This window comes from Eptesicus fuscus, chromosome 9 (genome assembly GCF_027574615.1).
Source record: "Eptesicus fuscus isolate TK198812 chromosome 9, DD_ASM_mEF_20220401, whole genome shotgun sequence".
Lineage (NCBI taxonomy): Eukaryota > Metazoa > Chordata > Mammalia > Chiroptera > Vespertilionidae > Eptesicus > Eptesicus fuscus.
The window spans coordinates 99916618-99936983 of NC_072481.1; the positions used below are offsets into that span (position 1 = coordinate 99916618).

The 20366-nt window shown below is 44.8% G+C and overlaps 1 protein-coding gene across 5 annotated transcripts in view; it reads right to left on the reverse strand.

The window, feature by feature from the left end:
- Positions 1–20366, reverse strand: part of LIMS1 (LIM zinc finger domain containing 1) — a 185841-nt gene that overhangs the window by 75627 nt on the left and 89848 nt on the right. For 3 of the 5 annotated variants that reach the window (XM_008154109.3, XM_054721600.1, XM_054721599.1), the window contains exon 1: positions 6815–6921. The exons of the other annotated variants lie outside the window; for them this stretch is intronic. In XM_008154109.3, coding sequence (XP_008152331.1) covers positions 6815–6921 — 107 coding nt within the window. Of the gene's footprint in view, positions 1–6814; positions 6922–20366 lie in introns of those variants that run through there. 5 annotated transcript variants of the gene reach the window in all.

The window sequence follows — 20366 nt, forward strand, 5'->3', positions numbered from 1 at the left end:
CCAGTTGAGGCACATGCCTGGGTTGCAAGCTCGATCGCTGATGGGGGTGTGCAAGAGGCAGTGCTTCTATCTCTCTCTCCCTCTCATTCCTTTCTGAAATCAATAATATATATATTATTACTACTCTTCCAGAGGTAGCAATATCCTAAACTATTAGAGAAAAACAACTACATAACTATGATTACTTTTATTTATCTTTAACATTTTTTTTTTTTTATTTCAAAGAGGAAGGAAGAGGGGGAGAGAGAGAGGAAAAAAAAGGGACACATAGATTGGTTGCCTCCTGCACACATCCCAATGGGGCAGGGGAACTGAACCTGCCACCCTGGTATGTGCCCTTGATAGGGAATTCAACCTGAGAGACCCTTCAGTGTGCAGGCCGACGCTCTAACCACCAAGCAACACCAGTCGGAGCATTAGATCTCTTAAACTAGTCCCAAATTTGTACCTTTAAAACAACATCTCTCCAATTTGCACACTCCTCCAAACTGGTCACAACCATGCTATTCTGTTTTTATAAGTTTAGTTTTTGTAGATTCCACATATAAATGATACCACACAATCCTATCTAATGAAAGGTAATATGCAAATTGACTGTACCTCTGCCAGACCCACCAGCCAATCAGGAGCGAGTATGCAAATTAACCCAACCAAGATGGCTGCAGCCACAGAGCAAGCAGGAGGCGTGGCTCCACTCAATGCTACAAAGTTTCAATTATAGAAGATAAATAAATCCCAGATACCAGGGCCTCTGCTTGGGTCGCGGGGGGCGTGGCCAGCCTGCAAACCACCAAAGGCCCCTAGCCCATGCCGCTCCATGCCCCAAGGGAACCCCCACCCTGATCCGGGACACCCTTCAGGGCAAACCAGCCGGCCCCCACCCGTGCACCAGACCTCTATCTATCTAATAAAAGAATAATAGGCAAACTGACCGTCACACAAGATGGCTGCCCCCATGTGGTCAAAGATGACTGACCCCATGTGGACACAAGATGGCCACCACAAGATGGCCAGCAGGGGAGAGCAGTTGGGGGTGACCAGGCCTGCAGTGGAGGGCAGTTAGGGGTGACCAGGCTTGCAGGGGAGGGCAGTTAGGGGTGACCAGGCCGGCAGAGGAGGGAAATTGGGGGCAATGGGGTCTTCAGGGAAGGGCAGGTGCGGGGGACCCAGGCCTGCAGGGGAGAGCAGTTGGGGGGACCAGGCCTGTAGGGGAGAGCAGTTAGGGATGACCAGGCCTGCAGGGGAGGGCAGTTAGGGGCAAACAGGCTGACAGGGGAGTGATTAGGGGGTGATCAGGCTGGTAGGCAGAAGCGGTTAGGGGCAATCAGGAAGGCAGGCAGGCGAGCAGTTGGGAGCCAGCTGTCCTGATTGTGAGAGGGATGTCCAACTGCCCGTTTAGGCCTGATCCCAGTAAGATCGGGCCTAAACGGGCAGCTGGATATCCCTCTCACAATCCAGGACTGCTGGCTCCCAAATGCCCTCCCCTGCAGGCCTGGTCCTCCACAACTGCCCTCCCCTGCAGGCCTGGGTCCCTCCGACTGTCCTCCGCTACAGGCCTTGTTCCGCCCCCCCCCCCAAACTGCCCTCCCCTGAAGGCATGGGTCTCCCCAACTCTCCTCTCCTGCAGGCCTGGACCCCCCCAACTGCCCTTCTCTGCTGGCCCGGTCACCCCTAACTGCCCTCTCTGCTTGCCTGATCGCCCACCACTGCCCTCCCCTGCAGGCCTGGTCCCCCTCAACTACCCTCCCCTGCAGGCCTGGTCCCCCTCAACTGCCCTCCTCTGCAGGCCTGGGTCCCCCCCAACTGCCCTCCCTTGCTGGCCTGGTCTCCCCCAATTGCCCTCCCCTGCTGGCCTGGTCACCCCTAACTGCCCTCCTCTGCTGGCCTGGTCATCCCTAACTTCCCACAACTCTCCCCCCCCCCTTGCAGGCCATCTTGTGTCCACATGGGGGCAGCCATCTTTGACCACATGGGGGAGGCCATCTTGTGTCTTGGAGTGATGGTCAATTTGCATATTACTCTTTTATTAGATAGGATGATAGCCTTTTCAGCTTTAGGTTCTTCCTCCACCTTTACAGGATTGAGAGTTAAAAAACATGGAAGTTCTTAACACAGTGCCTGGCCCATAACAAGGGCTCAATCAAGGGTAATGTGTTATTCAGGAACACATGATCTGAGTTTTCTAATCTCAAACCAAGTCATGGACATTCCCACTACTTAAAAAGTTAAAAGATATGAACTCATGTGGTGGAGGGCAGGGTAGTGGTGGTGGGCGGGGGCTAAGTGAAGGGGGACAAAGTGGGGTGGAAATGGGGGACATCTGTAATAGTGCCAACAATATAAATAAATAAAATAAAAAGTTATGAGTTGAGGTTTATTTATTGATTTATTTTTATTTTTAATTAATTAAATTTATTGGCATGACACTGGTTAATAAGATTATATAGGTCTCAAGTGTACTCCTCCATGATACATGATAACATGATACATGATATTGTACCCAACAGAAGGCTTATTTAATAACCAGAAAGTAAAGGTCTCTTTTCTTTGAACTTCCTCCCATTCCTGGTTACCCAGTTCCATTGGGAAAGGACAGAAAAGGAAAGCATAAGGATGTTCATCCAGTCAACTTTACATAGGGATACAAATTTCTAAGTACATTTTCTTTTTTTAAAAATATATTTTTATTGATTTCAGAGAGGAAGAGAGAGGGAGAAAGAGATAGAAGCATCAATGATGAGAGAGAATCATTGACCGGCTGCCTCCTGCATGCCCCCTACTGGGGTGGGGCCCGCAACTCAGGCATGTGTCCTTGACTGGAATCAAACCTGGGACCCTTCAGTCCACAGGCCGACACTCTATCCACTGAGCCAAACCATCTAGGGCCTAAGTACATTTTCTTGATTCACATTAATTTCCAAAGACTGACACAGTCCTAATTTCATCAGTCATAACTAACGGGAGGTGGAGCAGTGGGAACAATGGGGCAAGCGCACTGGGCCAGGGATGACTGCCAAGGGCCAGAGAGTAAATACTTTTGTCTTTGCAGGCACGGGGATCTGTGTCACAGCTCAGCTGTGCCGCTGCAGCAAGAAACCACCATAGACAATATGTACAAAATAAGCATGGCCGTGTTCCAATAATACCTTAGTTATGAACATAGAAATCTGAATTTCATGTAATTTTCAAATGTTGTGAAATATTCTTCTTTTCCCCAAAAACGTTTGAAAATTGTAAAATCTATCCTAAACTTGTGGACCATACAAAAATAGGCAGTGGGCCGGATAGGGCCTAAGGGTCACAGTTCTCTAACCCCTGCTTTATTAAACTATGTTTCAAATCCAACCAGCAAAGACTTGCATTTTGAGGTGTCCCAAATCAGTTAGTTATAGAACCTTTATATTCAAGGCACAGCAAAGGTGACTTTAAGAATTTTAAAGAAGGGTGGGGTTGTGGATTGTTCAGGTGTGTTTTTCATTATGGTTCCTAAAAAACAAAAACAAAAAAACCCCACATTGTGTTTGGGGTCAACATAATTTAACAGCTAGAATAGACGTTATCTTGCATGTTATTTTTGGTCAACAAAAATTTCAGGGAAAAAAGGGTCAATACCCTGGTAAAGTTGAGGCTCAATGTAGAGCCCAAAGGAACAAGAGTGTGAACTACTTCACTCTAATGAATCCACTGCTTAAACTGGAAAGTCATGTCAATTCCATCCAGGTTGTGAGGAGAGGGACACAAAGATTATCCATATTTATGTATATAAACAAATACACATGCTTTATTCAAATTCTTAACATTTAACTTTATAAAGAAAAATATTTCCAACTGCTTCTTAGACATGTCAGATTCTATCCAAAATTAAGGACATGTTCTAGAACTTACAATAAAAGCCCACAGGACATTTTCTACTAGGAGTGACAATTATATTTAAACAAGACAAATTGCTATAATATAACCCTCAAATACAGTGGGTAGTATTCCATTGTACAAAAGCATGCAAGTATAGTAAGTTTCAGATTACATTTAATATTTTAAAGTAAAAACATATATAGTCAGTGATTTTCATGTTGCTTTTCACATGCTTCTGTTTTAAACTATTTCATGTTTAAAGCCAGAACTAGTTTCATGTTTATTACAGTGCTCTTTAAATACTTTTATTATGTTTCAAAGCAGTCTTTTACTTAAACTTAAAAGAGTAATCTTTTCTGGCAGTTTTTCTGCTAGAGTCCATAAGCACGCCAAGAAAAAGAACATGTGAGTAAGCAGGAATTAGAGAAGGAATGGGTCTTGTGTAATACTCAAGACAGCATGAAAGATAACTGATAGTACACACATTCAACATCAAATAACTGCTCCTAGGAAGAGCATCTGTTGGTCACATTCAATGTGCCAAAACCGAGGTGTACCTTGAGGGGAGGAACTATGACTGGTCCATGACTGCATCTTTTTATTGAGTGCACATAATAGGCACTCAATAAAAATTAGTTGAATAATACATGAAAGGCATTAACCCTAAAGCACTATTTATATAATTACTAAGTTGCGGGGTGAGGATTTTATGAGATAAACGATGTTTGATAATGGTAGGTATTTAAAGAGGAACAAACTGAGGTTCAACAAAGTGACCTAACTGGTCTAACTGGGTTGCACTGGAATAGGTGTGCCTAATTTAAAAATCTCCTCTCCCCAATTCCTATTAGCTAAGAAATCCGATTGAATAATAAAAATATAACTAGGAAAGAAAAACCCTTGCTGCTCTACATGGATAAAAAGTCCATGGAAAACAGAAAATTGTCTACTTTTCCTAGCTCAACCCTGAACTCATAAAATAAGGAAAATGGTCATTCTCTCTGCATTAAGGGACAGAGAAATGGAAGAAATGTAGTAAGTCTACTATTATCGCCAAGAAACTACATTGCTAGAATGGATGGAAAAATTTTCCTCTTAACCTAATGAAACAAGCAATACTTCTTAAGAATCACTCTTCCTCCTTTAATTTAAACTCTAGACAAAATAAAAAATTTTGTTGCTTCAAAGGTCATTATAACTATATGAAAATTGCCTCCTCTGGCATACATGTGTACTTTCACTACTGTCTGACAGTAAGTAAAAGTGGTTGGTCTCAAATGGTGTTTTACATATCTTAATTTAAAAAAAAAATTCCTTAGGACCCCAAATCTAAAATTAAAATTGATTTTGGTAACTTTTCACTATTGGATCAAGAGTAGATTGGAGTCTACAACTAAACATCAATTTTAGAGGTCATTTCCAACAGCCTATCTGGTTAGCAAGAAAAGCTCAATATTTTCACTAAAACTCATGCTTAAAAATTTGTAACTTTTCAAACTCTGAAGCTTTCAAGTTCTCTTTAGTCTAATCAATTCTTAGTTTATACATTAAATGTAATTAAGAGACCCCTGATATAGCAGGGGAAAATGCTAATAATGTTAGGTCAATAACAGTTCTTTTTTATGTTTTTTGAGACTTTTTATAAGCGTTTGTTTGAGCCAAACTGAGGACAATGTCGGGAAGCAAGATCTCAAATGCTCCCAATAACAGTTCTTTAATGTTACTATTCTTTTCAAAGGTAGTAAGAGTTGATAATTTTCAAATAAACGTTTCCCTCCCAAAGTATAGTTCCTGTAGTACAGCTGGCTAAGTTGAAATAAGTCAGGCAGAGAAAGGCAAATACTGTTATGACTTCACTTATATGTGGAATCTTAAAAACAACAACAACAACAAAAGAATAAATAAAACACAAACAGATCCATAGATATAGAGAACAAGCTGATGGTTGCCAAAGGGGAGGAGGATGGGAGATGGGAAAAATATAAATTTGATATGTTTAAAAAAAGCTTCCTTGTCAATTTTTCCCTGTCAAATTTAAATAGAGAATTTAAAAACTCTAAAAATGAATTTATATGAAAAAGAGCAATAGTATACACATAAATACCCCCCCACTATTTAAATGGAACATTCAAACGCTTGAGAGTCCACGAATAAATTAAGTATTAGACAGTATATGTGATAAAAAAAAAAAAAGGAAGTCTCTCTTTACGGCAGCCTTTTGCCAGCACTAAAACAGGAACTCTTCATTTCAGAAACAAAATCTAAACCCTTCTAGTTAACAGTATTTTAACATATAGCTTAAATTGCAGGGGTTTTTCAGAACCAAAAATCTAAAAAGAAATTCAACAATTGTAACAAAAACCAAAATTGTGTTGTTTTGGGCAAATTAACTTTGAAAACAAAAAACCCTAACCTTTTTAGTTAAAATGGCCCCCAGATTTTTGATGTCCTTCCTTCCCAGGTTACATGCAATAGTTTCTCTGTATTCCTTTCTTAAATCCATTTCAATAACAAAGAATCCCATATGAACACCCCCTGATGCCCAAAACACTACAAACTACACTCACCACCAAAAATTAAAGAAAAATTCCTCACAGAAACATGTTCTAATAAACCAAAGCAATCTATCCTTAAAACCAATGGGGTAAAATAATTGTTTCCAGTTTTAATTATTACTGTGGTAATTACATAGTTTTTAAAGACATAAAAATACTACAGGTTTGGGGAAGAGCTAAAACAACTTACAGGATTTGTGAAGAAATGGGAAAAGGAATTCTAGTTTTGCACAGTTCCAATCAAGCACAATTTGGGATTATATAAAGTTCAGTCTTTAATTATAGACTAAGAGGTTCCTAGTGGAATCCTCTCAGCGTGTACCCCCCGTGCTGCATTCACTTCGGCACGATTCTCATTGCAGTCATATGGTGCCTTGACCTTTAGCCAACCATGACTTTGCACTCACCTTAGCCCTTCCTCCGGTAACCCAGTTAGTCTCAAACTATCAGGACGATCTCGTCTTCTCCTGTAGAGACCTGACTGTGAAAGCTCTTTAAGCTGTAATTCAGTCATATTTCTCTCTACACATAAATTATTGACACTTTAAAGGATTTATGCTGAGCAGTGTGGCTGCCAGGGCTCAGACAGTGTCCCTGCTGCAGAACCTAAGCACACCTGACCCAGAGTTAGAAACCTCCAGGCAGGCCAGGCGCTGAAGCACAGCTTCCTGTTTTTCTGCTGGTACACGCCCTCCTCGCAAGGCCTGGCTTGCCTTCACTCTGGGCCTTGCACCTTGGAGGGTGTGTATATGTGTGTGTGTGGGGAGGAGACAGGGCGGGGGTGGGGGGTGGGGGGAGGGTGTGTGGCCTGGGTTACTCATTAATAAGCAAAATTTAACTGTTTTGAATAATTACACCAATTCCTTTATAAATCTTTCTAGCATCATTCTGCACTAAAATTGAGCTTAAAAGCTCCAGTAAGGTAATAACTAAAGAAGGGCCCTGCCTTATTTTATTTGTCAGGAAACCATTAACATTTCACAAGCAGCTGTCAAGTATAAAGAAGTGCCTGGTCATCATGAGCTCTTTGGGACATTTTCCTTAAAAGGGGGGAAGGACAGAATTGTAAGAAAAACAGTCCAATTCCTCCCTCTCACACTAGACTCTAAAGCCTCTTTAGAAAGGAAGTATCTTTTCCCCACTATTACTCAAAAATTCATAAATGAAAGAAAAGTGCTTCCTTATCAACCTCCATTCAATGATTTTCTAAATCTATAACTACCCATTCTGAATACTCCCATCATAAAATGTGCACCTCAGTTTAGTCACCATTATGGTGTCCATGCAGCGCTGTATCTATCTGTCTGTATATTTGATCCTACACAGTGACAAAGTCAGAAAGGAGGTTTTGGGTTGATGGGCCAGGGTATGGATGAGTGTTTGCAAGGGGATTTTGTGGATAGTGGAGGACAGATAATATGGGGCAAGTTCTCTTTTTTTTCTTTTAAATTTTTTATTTATTTTTCAATTACAGTTCACATTCAATATTGTTCTTTATTAGTTTCAGATATACAGCAAAGTGGTTAGAAAATCATGTACTTTATAAAGTGGTCCCTCCGATATTTCAAGGACCACCATACATAGTTATGATGTTATTATTGACTACATTCCCTATGCTGTACTCTGGGACTGCCGTAACTACCAATTTGTACTGCTAATCCCTTCACCTCTTTCACCCAGGCCTCCCATCCCCTTTATCATTCAGCTCCAAATGATGGTAGTACAAGAGTAGGCAAGGATCCCGCCTCCAATCTGACTGAATCCCACTCAATACATATCAGCATATCACAAACACAGTTTAGGTCCTTGGCAAGTTCTTAGCCAGTTGTTGGACTTTGTTTCCAGTAAGTTCTCTCTGAGTAATTTGTATCAGCTTCTTTCCATTCTAAAATCCTCCTAAAAAGAGTACAGAGAAGTGGGTCTGAAACTTTCTATTACAACAAGAATTAAAAAGTTAATCTATTCCCCACTCAAAAGTATCTGTATTATAAATACAAATGTTAAGGCACCCCATAAGGAAAGGGGAGTGTAGATCTTACTCCTTCACTCAGGACATGCAGATGCTAGCTAGCTCCATTTAGGGATACCATTTGTCACCCTGGTTCTATGGTCCTAATGGAAAACCGACAACTTTCTATAGCTGCCATCAAAATATAATGCATGCTTTTAAAGATGCAGGGGAAAATTACTATTTTGTTACTATACTAGATTTAATTAGTGATAAAGGATGTTTTTTAAAAAGTGTCAGATGTATCTCTTTCGTTCCCTGGAAGGGACACAGAAGGCTGACAGATGACATTGGGAGCCGTGGAGGAACAGGAGCAGAAAGCCTTTGTTACATACCCTCTAAATGTTAAATGCATTGCCTATTCAAATATCATAGAAATAACTTAGAAGATTTACATGTCTTTTGTATAGAGCCCTAGGATCCTACAGAGGTATAAAATATAGAAAAGTTTACAGCAATTGAAACAAAATTAGAATTCTTAAAGTGTCTAATTCTCACATTTTTGTCAAGACAGGTGAAAAACAAATGGAGAGAAACAATCATCAATCTTTAAATTTTTTTTACTTTAAGCATCAAAACAGAATAGATGCCTGATGAATAAAATACAAGTTAATTGTATTCACTGCAAACACAGAAACCTCAATATTAAAAAGGACTTGTTTGGAGTAGCTATTTGAGCCACCGGCTTGAAATTTCTCTTTGAGTGTACTTTCTCTTTGCTTGTTCAAATAAATTTTCTCAAGCAAAATAAATAAACAAACAAACAAACAAATAAATAGACTTGTTTGTATAGAAAAATGTAAACAAGAGGATTTGACTTTTATTTATCTACTTATCAATTATTTTTTGAGAGCTTGATTTTTGAAAGAGTGTTTTAAAAAGTGATGCATCATGCTGACAAGGAAAAAGAGCTTGGTAACTACTAAAGGTTAAACAAGACAGGAAACACTTAATTGTGTAGGATGAATTCTGTTTTTGATGAGTCTAAGGTTAAAAGAATGTGAACAGCCCGGCCAGCGTGGCTCAGTGGTTGAGCGTCGATCTATGAACCAGGAGCTCATGGTTTAATTCCTGGTCAGGGCACATGCCTGAGTTGCAGGCTCAGTCCCCAGTGTGGGGCATGCAGCAGGCAGCCAGTTAATGACTCTATCTCATCATTGATGTTTCTATCTCTCTCTCCCTCTCCCTTCCTCTCTGAGATCAATAAAAATATATTGAAAAAAAAGAATGCAAACAAAAAAAGTAAAATATATTAAAAAAAGAGAATGTGAACAGAAAAAAAGTTCCCAAGCTATCTATACTAATAATAGCCTAGGGCCGTCATGACTTAACCAGATGGACGATGGTCACCAGGAAGTGCATGGAGCACCTCTTGGCCCCTCCCCTGTGGCCCACAGGCTCCTATCACAGCAAGGCTGGTGGCAGGTGAGCAGGCAGGGCGGCAGGGGGCAGTGGGTGGTGCAAGGCAGGCATGGCAAGATCATTAGCCTTTGGCCCAGGGCTGGGCCGGAGGCTTAACGACCTCGCTGCTGCCTCAGCAGCTGTGGATCAGGACCAGAGAGAGACCTGGAGAGAGAGGCTGGGCCTGACCAGCAGCCTCTTCGGCTGCTGGTGAGGCTGAGAGAGAGAGAGAGAGAGAGAGAGAGAGAGAGAGAGAGAGAGAGAGAGAGAGAGAGAAAGAGAGAAAGAGAGAGAGGTGGGGCCTGATCTGCAGCCTCTGCGGCAGACCAGAGAGAGGCCTGGAGAGAAAGGCAGCTGTCAGTGGGCCATTCTGGATTTCCCAGAAGAGCCAATGGCTGCCTAGGAGGCAGAGCTTTTGATGCTGACTGGCATAGAAACCGACCAATCAGAACCTAATCTGGGTGAACTGTGAAGGCAGAACCTAAGGTGGGGGCTGAGGAGGGGTTTTAAGAACAACAGCTGTTTGGTGTAAGGTGTAAGAAAGCAGTTCAATTTTTTAATAACCGGTTTGGCAGTATAGTGCATATGACTGGCTATCAGTCCAGATATAGGGATTATGTATTTTTGTCTGCGAAGAGCATCTCCTCCTGCTGAAAAAGGCTCACGGCTCACCCCTTTCCCCATTTAAGCAATCCTATCCTATATAATCTATCTATACTAATAAAAGGGTAATATGCTAATTAGACTGGGTCGACCAGCCATCTTCTGGACGTCCGACTTCCTTCCGAACAAAGCCATGGTGGTGGGGGCCGAGGCAGAGGCAGTTAGGGGCGATCAGGCCCGCAGGGGAGAGCAGTTAGGGGCAATCAGGCCGGCAAGGGAGAGCAGTTGGGGGCAATCAGGCCGGCAGGGGAGCAGTTAGGGGTGATCAGGCAGGCAGAGGTGGTTAGGAGTGATCAGGCAGGCAGGCAGAAGGGTTAAGGGAGATCAGGCAGGCAGGCAGGCAGGCAGGCAGGTGAGCGGTTAGGAGCCAGTGGTCCCAGATTGCAGGTGAGCGGTTAGGAGCCAGTGGTCCCATCGGGATCGGGCCTAAACCGGCAGTCAGACATCCCTCAAGGGGTCCCTGATTGGAGAGGGTGCAGGCTGGGCTGAGGGAACCCTCCTGTGCACATAATTCGTGCACTGGGCCTCTAGTACTGGTATAATAAAGCCAACTGAAACAATTCTTGCTCTCTAATTTTTAAAATGGTTGTAATGACAAATAGGAATTTCAGTAAATCAATGCTTTCATTCTAACAAAATTGTCACAATTGAGTAAATTTAAATTCTGGGGCTCTGGGAAAAGCTCTTTTAAACATTGTCTTTTCATTGAAAACACGAGACAGAGAAAAAAAAGGCTTTCTCTTTTTCCGTAGCAGCCCTTCAAATATGCCTTGAAATTTTACTGTGCTATAAGTAGAACTAGTTAAAGGATACACAGGTACAGACGGGCACCGACACAATCTCTGAAAGGAAAATTCACTTATGCCATCAATCTACCATTACTGGTTTATGCTGCAGCCAGATTAGCAACTATTCCCTCATAATACAGTGTTCCTGTACATCAGCAATAAGGGAGGGAAAACAGGCCCCTGAAACACAGCAGGGCCATCACATGCAAAGGCAGTTTTGTGTCCTCATTTCTTTTCTTTTCATGTTTTTCTACAGAAACAGAGTTATCAATTGTGCCTGATTCTCAGATCAGGCCTATTTAAAATTAGTTTTAAATTTCAAACAACTGTCTTAGGATGCTGTTGACAGTACAGAGGGAGGTTTATGTAAGTACATTTTCTGTAACTCTCCATATAGGGAAATTTTTCATTTTAGCACTCTAAACAATCTCCAGTCTAGTCTCCTATTCAATGCAGAATGCTCTACTCTTTTTTTTTATTGATTTTTTACAGAGAGGAAGGGAGAGGGATAGAGAGTTAGAAACATTGATGAGAGAGAAACATCAATCAGCTGCCTCCTGCACACCCCCTACTGGGGATGTGCCCGCAACCAAGGTACATGCCCTTGACCGGAACCGAACCTGGGACCTTTCAGTCCGCAGGCCGACGCTCTATCCACTGAGCCAAACCGGTTTCGGCTAGAATGCTCTACTCTTATTCTCCACATAGCCTCACTCCTATACAATCTCCCTGACCTGGGATTCTGCCTCTTTTTAGACAATTCCAGTGAAGCACTTACTACCTCATAAAACTCCTGGGGCTCTCCCCTCTCCTCCACATACAATGGCTGTTAAGAACAACAGTTCACAAAAATTGTTAAGACGAGCATCTTCCATTCCACTTCTATAGTGCAGCTGATCTATGAACCTAATTACAACTTTTTATTCACTTCTGTCCAACCTGTTGGGTTCTCTTTGAATCTGTCCCCAGGCTCCCAGTATAGTTAGATACCTGTCCCAGCCTGATGTCACCAGCATAGCTGATAATCGCCTCCATAAACATAAGCCCTTCGTTGAAATGACTAAATACAAACCTCTATAGAGCACCACACAGGAAATCTGTTCTGCCAGGCTAACTCCTAACCCAGTAGTTTTCCATCTTATGGAGGCCACGTACCTTTTATGAATCTGATGAAAGTTAATGATGCTGTTTTAGAAAATGCATGTGAGCATAAAATTTTATAACCATTTCAGGGAACTACAAGATCCTTCAGAAGCCAATAAATGGACTTTATCTGAGATCTTCCAATCTGCATTCATCTCCTCCTTCTCTGAAAACTTTCAACATCAGAGTAGGCCTTTTGATCTCATTGTTCTTTTAACACATTTACTTGGTACCCTGCACTGGGCTAGACACTATTTCAGAAATTTCTTTTGTCTCCCCTTAATCTCTTTCAGCCTCCTAACTGCTCTTTTTGTCACTGATCTTACCCTTCTAATCTATCCTCCAAATTTCAAGGTGTCTTTTTTTTTTTCCCCAAAATGTAATTTGATCACTTATTGATCCCACTGAAAAACCCTTCAATGGCTCCTCTACCATCTGGCTCCAGCTGAGCCTGCTCACCCACCTGCACTGCTCTGAACTCCAGGTGGTTCCAGGACACACTTGGCTTCCCCTCACCTCTTGGCCTTTTCATATGCAGCTTCCTAAGACTTGAAGAAGGCTCTGTGGCAGGACTAGCTCCTCGTCATCCCACTAGGACTCAGTGCAAAGGTCATCCCATATGAGAAACCTTTCTAGACCCTGGACACCCACAATTCCCTTTCTGTGTGTCCCCAGAACTCCCTGTGCTTACTTCTGTCACTGGAACCAAAGTCTCGTGATGAGTTCTTTCTTCATCCACTCTCCTCTTGGAATACGAGCTCTGAAGGCAGCAATAGACGTAATTTACTACTGTGTCTACAAATGTGTCCATACGGTAGACACTTGCATTTGTTAAATAAGCTCTTTGGTTTAGTTGTTAAACAACTGATTTGAGAGCCTAATCATTTACAATGCTATGTTTGCGATTAAAGTTCTAGAGTTTTGAAACTTGTAAAAAATAATTTAACACTTAACATTATCTAAATGAGGTTTTTAAAAGACATATCAATTCTAATTTTGGAAAAATTTACTTTCTTGGTGAGATTGTAAAAAATTCAGAAGCTTTTCATATTTGTAGAGTTGAAGAGCATCTTACACAAGTTTAAACTCTCCATTTGGAATAAGAATTAAAAAATTAGCTTTGATTTTTACCTATATCTGACATAGTCCAGTTTTCAGTATACTTGGTCTAAGTAGCCCTCCTCGCCCTGCCCGTCTCCCAAGCATCAGAGGATAAAGAAACCTAGTTAAACATTGAACCTCTAAAATCGATCATTAGTGTTACTGAACCATCACAGAATTAAGACAGCTGAAAACTGGCTTCCATGGCAGAGTTATAGTTAACTGGGCCTCATTAGTAGTACCTTTTATACTAGGTAATAAAGGCCTGTAAAATGATCAGGCAGCTGTACATTTCCAGGCCATTAATTTTCTTGTGTGACATATGTTAAGAGAAGATTTTTATGTTTTGCAAATGACTTTGAACTTAATAGAAATAAATCCTTTTTCAGTTTAAATTTTATCTCATGAGTAATCATTTACAGGGGAAAGCTAACTTTCTGTAATAAAGCAAGAATACTAGTATCTTTCCTCAATATTTCCAATATATTAATCTTCTTAACAGTTACTTTCCAGTTATGCTACTTCTTAAATGTGGCCTCTCACCAGTGTCATGGGCAGTCAATATGAAGAAAGGCCCCAGTGTTGAAAACAGACCTGCTTCTGAGGAGTTTAGACTATGACATGCTATTGTGAGTAGGTTCAAGTTCAAATTAACCAGAGCACAGAGTATGAGAAGGTAGAATCATCTAGAAAAACAGCTCAGAGTCAGAAAAAAGAAATCACTAAAATATGGTTCCGTTCATAAGTAGATGATACTGCAATAGTCTACAATCTCCTGCGAACCATTTTCCCTAATCGGCCTTTTTGTAGCTCTCAAGAGGACAGGTTGAACTGTCATCAAAAGCTTGTGAGGGCCCTAGGTGGTTTGGCTCAGTGGATAGAGTGTTGGCCTATGGAATGAAGGGTCCCAGGTTCAATTCCAGTCAAGGGCATGTGCTGGGGTTGTAGGCTCAATCCCCAGTAGGGGGTGTGCAGGAGGCAGCGGATTCTCTCTCAGCATTGATGTTTCTATGTTTCTATCTCTCTCTCTCCCCCTTCCTCTCTGAAGTCAATAAAAATGTATTTAAAAAAAAAAAAAAAAAAAAAAAGCTTGTGAGGGCCTGGCAGATGTGGCTCAGCTACTTGGAGTGTCATCCCCTGCACCAAAGGTTGAGGGTTCAATTTCAGGTTGGGGCACATACCAGTTGCAGGTTCAATTCCCAGTCAAAGTGCGTATGGGAAGAAAATGATTGATGTTTCTCTCTCTCACAATGATGTCCTGCCTTCCTCTCTCAGATCAATAAAAAACATTAAAAACAAAAAACAAAACTTGTGAGAACTTGGCATATCATTCTGCATCAGAAACTCACAAGTTTGTCACAACCAGCAACATGAGGTCATCTACAGTCTTTTGTTAGACAATTAAAAAATATTCTCAAAAGCCACTGCCACAATATGACAAGTTTTTCTGAAATATTTTTAAAATTTCATAATAGAATTATTTTTAATTATCTAAAGAAACTTGTGTTAAAAAAAATTCTAGTAATCCTAATATATAAAAACCTTGGGTCCGTCATGACTGGAGGCTCGACCAACCGAAGTCAGTTCTGCCGTGGGGTTGCCGTGGTGACCCAGCAGTGACTGCTACGGCATCAGGCGCGGTGACCCAGAACTGATTGCTAAGGGGGCTGAGAATCAGGCCCGGAGAGAGGCCTGAAGAGAGAAGTAGGGTCTGATCTGTAGCCTCTGTGGCAGCTGTTGATCAGCACTTGCCTCTCTCTCCAGCAGCCGCGCTTCCATTTCTCTCCAGGCTTCACTGGGGCTGCTGATCAGCCCCGCCTTTCTGATCAGGCCCTGTTGACAGGCCCAGAGACGCTGACTGGCACAGAAACCGACCAATCAGAACCAAATCTGGGTAAAGTGTGAGGAGCCAATGGCTGCCTAGGAGGCGGAGCTTTTGACGCTGACTGGCACAGAAACTGACCAATCAGAACCAAATCTGGGTCAACTTGAGGAGCCAATGGCTGCCCAGGAGGCGGAGCTTTTGACACTGACTGGCATAGAAACCGACCAATCAGAACCAAATTGGCTGGCAGAGGAGGGCAGTTAGGGGTGATCAGGCAGGCAGAGGCAGTTAGGGGTGATCAGGCCGGCAGGGAAGGGCAGTTTGGGGCGAGATCAGGCCAGCAGGGAAGGGCAGTTGGGGGCGAGATCAGGCTGGCAGGGGAGGACAGTTGGGGGTGAGATCAGGCAGGCATGGGAGGGCAGTTGGGGGCAATCGGGCCAGCAGGGGAGCAGTTAGGAGTTAATCAGGCTGGCAGGGGAGCAGTTAGGCATCAATCAGGCTGGCAGGGGAGCAGTTAGGGGGTGATCAGGCTGGCAGGCAGAAGCAGTTAGGAGCAATCAGGCAGGCAGGCAGGCGAGCGGTTAGGAGCTAGCAGTCCTGGATTGTGAGATGGATCCCAGATTGGAGAGGGTGCAGGCTAGGCTGAGGGACACCCCCCCAGTGCACTAATTTCGTGCACTGGGCCTCTAGTATTTTCATAAAAGAGAGCTTTTCTGAAAATCCAGATTTTCACATATTGACTTTAAACATGTTTTGATAGGAGTTTTTATATAACATTGCTATAAATGTTGTTTCTACTCATTCTACCTGTCCACCTTATAGCATATCTATATCTGTTGAGCATATTTCTAAACTAAACCCTTATTTTAAAAAATCCAATAGGTGAAGTACTGGTATAAAAGGAGAAAAGAAACAGTTATTTTCGCATTCCAATACAGGTAGTCACAAGCCTGCAATTCTAATCTGCTGAGCACTTGGAAGAGCAAACAGCTCTCCCTGCCCTCGAATTCAAGAGGTATACCACAATACCTGCCTACCCCAATACAGGTTTCATTACTATTGGTAGAACTGTCACTCAAAACTAGTTCCACAAGTTATCTAAATATTCCCTAGGTTCTGTGTAAAGTCTAATCCTAAAGGCAACAACATATTACAGCTCTGAAGACATTATTTTAATAAGGACACTAACATTTTCTGTGCAGTTTTACTGTTCTAGAGCGATTGATGGCAATTGAAAATAATAATGTAGATACCTATATAGTTCCATAGTAATGAAATAAAAGTTAGTATATAAAATAATAAAGAGAACAAAAATTAAATGAAGATACATTAGTTTATTTTTTAAGGCCATGGTTCCCAACCTTTTTGGCCATGCCCCACCTAAGCATCTCTAAAATACTGATGTACTCCTGTGACATATAATTCTTATTCAAAAGTGAACTCCTATTCCCGTGGAGGAAGCCTAAAAGGCCATTAACTTGGTCTAAACAAGCTTCCAAAGAACATGGCATCCATGAAAGAGAAAAATAAAAGAACAAAGGACAGTTGAAGTACTGAGGAAGAAATCACTAAGAAATTGTTAAAAAAAAAAAAAGAAGAATATGAAGTGATATGAAAAAGTAGCAAGTTTTAAAACATATAATAGAACTAAAATGCATAAATATGTCACAATATATATTTATATACTATATATGAGGCCCCTAGAATAAGGTGACCAGGTTTTAACATTGGTAAAGCGGGATACCATTGACCGGGGGGAGGGGGGGGTGTCTTTTTTAAAAAATATATATTTTATTGATTTTTTAGAGAGAGGGATAGAGAGTTAGAAACATCAATGAGAGAGAAACATCGATCAGCTGCCTCTTGCACACCCCCTACTGGGGATGTGCCCACAACCAAGGTACATACGTGCCCTTGACCAGAATCGAACCTGGGACCCTTGAGTCTGCAGGCCGACGCTCTATCCACTGAGCCAAACCGGTTTCCGCCCGGGGGGGTGGGGGGTGGGGGGTGGGGTTCTTGATTAAAAATTTGGTCTATATTGTAATCGCTTTTGGTTTTTTTAATAAAAGGAAATTCATTTCTTAGATCATCGTTGAATTTGCATCCTCTTTTCTTACTCATTATGTTAAAAATCTAAAAAAAATAGGAGAAACCAAGATGGCGGCATAGGTTAAACACCTAACCTGCAGCCGGGCACAACAATTTCAAAAATACAACTAGAGGTCAGAACGGACATCGTCCAGAACCACAGGAGAGCTGGCGGACTGAAATGCCCACAGCTGGGGGGAAGGAGAAGGCCACGGGGACAGTCGGGGAAGCCGTAAAAGCCTGAGGTATGGAGAAACGGGCGGAGACACGAGCACACGCGCCTGCGGGGAGGATGGAACCGGAGAGGAGGGGGCGGCTGATGACCTGGCCGGAGTTCACTGGCAGGAAGGAGATAAAGGCTCCGGAGTGCGCTGAGCACCGGCTCCGATTGCACTGAACCCCATTCCGGGCGAAACCCTGGGAAACTCACTCACTTTCGCAACTCCGCCGCCCCCGCAGGCTGCCCGGCCCGGGACGCTGGGGACGCCGCCACAGCGGCGGCGCCCGGAGCCCGGCGGCCTCCCAGCACCCGTCCCCGCCGCGCAGCCCCCGCGCGCCTGGTGCCGCGGGCCGCGCACCCCGCACACCGGACGGAGGCCCGGGCGCCCTCTCCGTGCACCTCCCGGCGGCGCTAGACTTCAGTAGAGTTGACTGAATTCAAGGGATTAAGAAGTATAAATTGGGGGGACGCCGCGGCGGCGACGTCCGGAACGCGGCGATGGCGGTGCCTGGAGCTCGGCGGCCGCCCAGCGCCCGTCCCAGCCGCGCGGCCCTCGCGCGCCTGGTTTCGCGGGACGCGCGCACCGCGCACCGGACGGAGGCCCGGGCGCCCTTTCCGTGCACCTCCCGGCGGCGCTAGACTTCAGTAAAGTTGACTGAAATGAAGGGATTAAGAAGTACAAATTGAGAAGTTTGAAAAAGATGGCGGCGGAGGTTAAAGGCTGTTCTGTTGCCTCGCACCCAGCGAAATCGGAGGGGATGAGGTGTGGAGGTGCGTGGGTCTGGCTGGTGGCGGGGGAAAGGGGCTTTTGTTCCAAACCTAAGGGAGATTAGCTCTCCATCACCCTGAAACCCATCTTCTGGCGAACCCCGGGAAACCCAGATGCCTGCGGGGAGAGGCGGGACTCTTGCAGAGGTGCGCCCAGCAATCAGTGTTTGCTGCGCTGGAGTGCGGAACGAGGGGACTTAGATACATGGAAGGCAGAAGGACCAGACTCACAGCCATCGAGGCTCGCCGCACCATGGCCTGTTGGCGCCCTGAGACCCCGCCCCGCCCTGGGTCCCGCCCAGCACGTCTTGAAGACCTGCCCCGCAAGTCTTGCAGGCACACCTGCGCCCCAAGCAACGGCTTATGCATGTGGGTGGACTGCCCTCTGGCAGCGGACCAGATGATCTGCTGTTCTAGTAGGACTGCTCCAGGGCCACTCAGACAGGAGGAAGAAACTACAGTTTTTGCTGTAATCCTTGCTGAGTGCCTAAGGCAGTAGCTGATCTACACCCCATTGGAGACCCAGAAAGGAGGGCATCTAGTGGTCTGTGGGAGATGACACCAGATTTCAACCACGTGCATAAGGGACACATTCAACGGGAATATTCAGTGAGCGCCAAAGCTTTGCTGCACCAAGACCCGGCCCATAAACGTGTCTCCTGCACAGCAACTCTTCCTTTATAGACAAAGAGAGCCCCCCCAGTGACACCAACAACAATCAAGACTTAACTATACAAAGGAGGACCAAGATGGAGGCATAGGGCGGAAGCCTGATTGTTGCCTACCACAACAACTTTGAGACTACGACAAGAGAGCAGAGCAGACACCATCCAAGACCACCATAGGGCTGGCTGAGTAGATGCTCTACAACTAGAATAAAAGAGGGGGATGTGGGATGATGCTGATGCCGGTGACCCAAAGACCACACTTTAAGAACTACAGCTCAGGCGACACAAAAGAACTATGGCTCAGGCGATACAACAGCGGCCTGGAACGTGCTCGGCGCAGTTCCCCCGGCGGTCTCCGGCTGAGGGGACGGCTCCACTGGCAGCCAAGCATGGACAGACGAACCCCTATGAGACATGGGGTGGGAGACTCCGCGCTTGCTGACCTCTGAGTCCGTCAAGAATCTCAACGCCCCGGAAGCGGCCAGGTGCGCATGCTCGGCGACCAGCCACCGATGCAGACCCAAGGGCCGACGCAGCAACGCCAGACTGGCCCACCGCCATGCACCGGGTGCACCGGAGCTTCGCCGAGCCGCCGCCCGACGAGTTCTGCAGCAGCCATACTGGAGCTCTGGAAGGATGGCCAGGGGAATTGCTGAGGGGGGATTGACCGGCAGGAATTGGGATCGGGAAGACGGGGCCCCGCTGAGACCCGGGTGCGGGCGGGGTTGCGCACCTCTGGGCTCGGGTGTGGTCACATGCCTCTGGGTATAAGTGAGGCCTCACGTCCCTGGGTCTAGGTGAGGCCACATGCCCCTGGGTCCAGGTGAGGCCGGACTCCGGGTCCGGGTGAGGCCAAGTGCCCCTGGATCCGGATGACGCTGGATCCCGTGCCCGGGCGAGGCCAAGCGCCCCTGGGTCTGGGAGAGCCCACACACCCCTGGGTCCAGGCGAGACCATGTGTCCCTGGATCCGGGTGAGGCCGCGTGCACCTAGGCCCGGGTGAGCCCAAGTGGCCCTGGGTCTGGGAGAGGCTAAGCGTCCCTGGGTCCGGGTGAGACCATGTGTCCCTGGATCTGGGTGAGGCCTCGTGCACCTAGGCCCGGGTGAGCCCAAGTGGCCCTGGGTCTGGGGGAGGCCAAGCGCCCCTGGGTCCGGGTGAGACCATGCGTCCCTGGATCCGGATGAGGCCTCGTGCACCTAGGCCCGGGTGAGCCCAAGTGGCCCTGGGTCTGGGAGAGGCCACGCGACCCTGGGTCCGGGTGAGACCATGTGTCCCTACATCT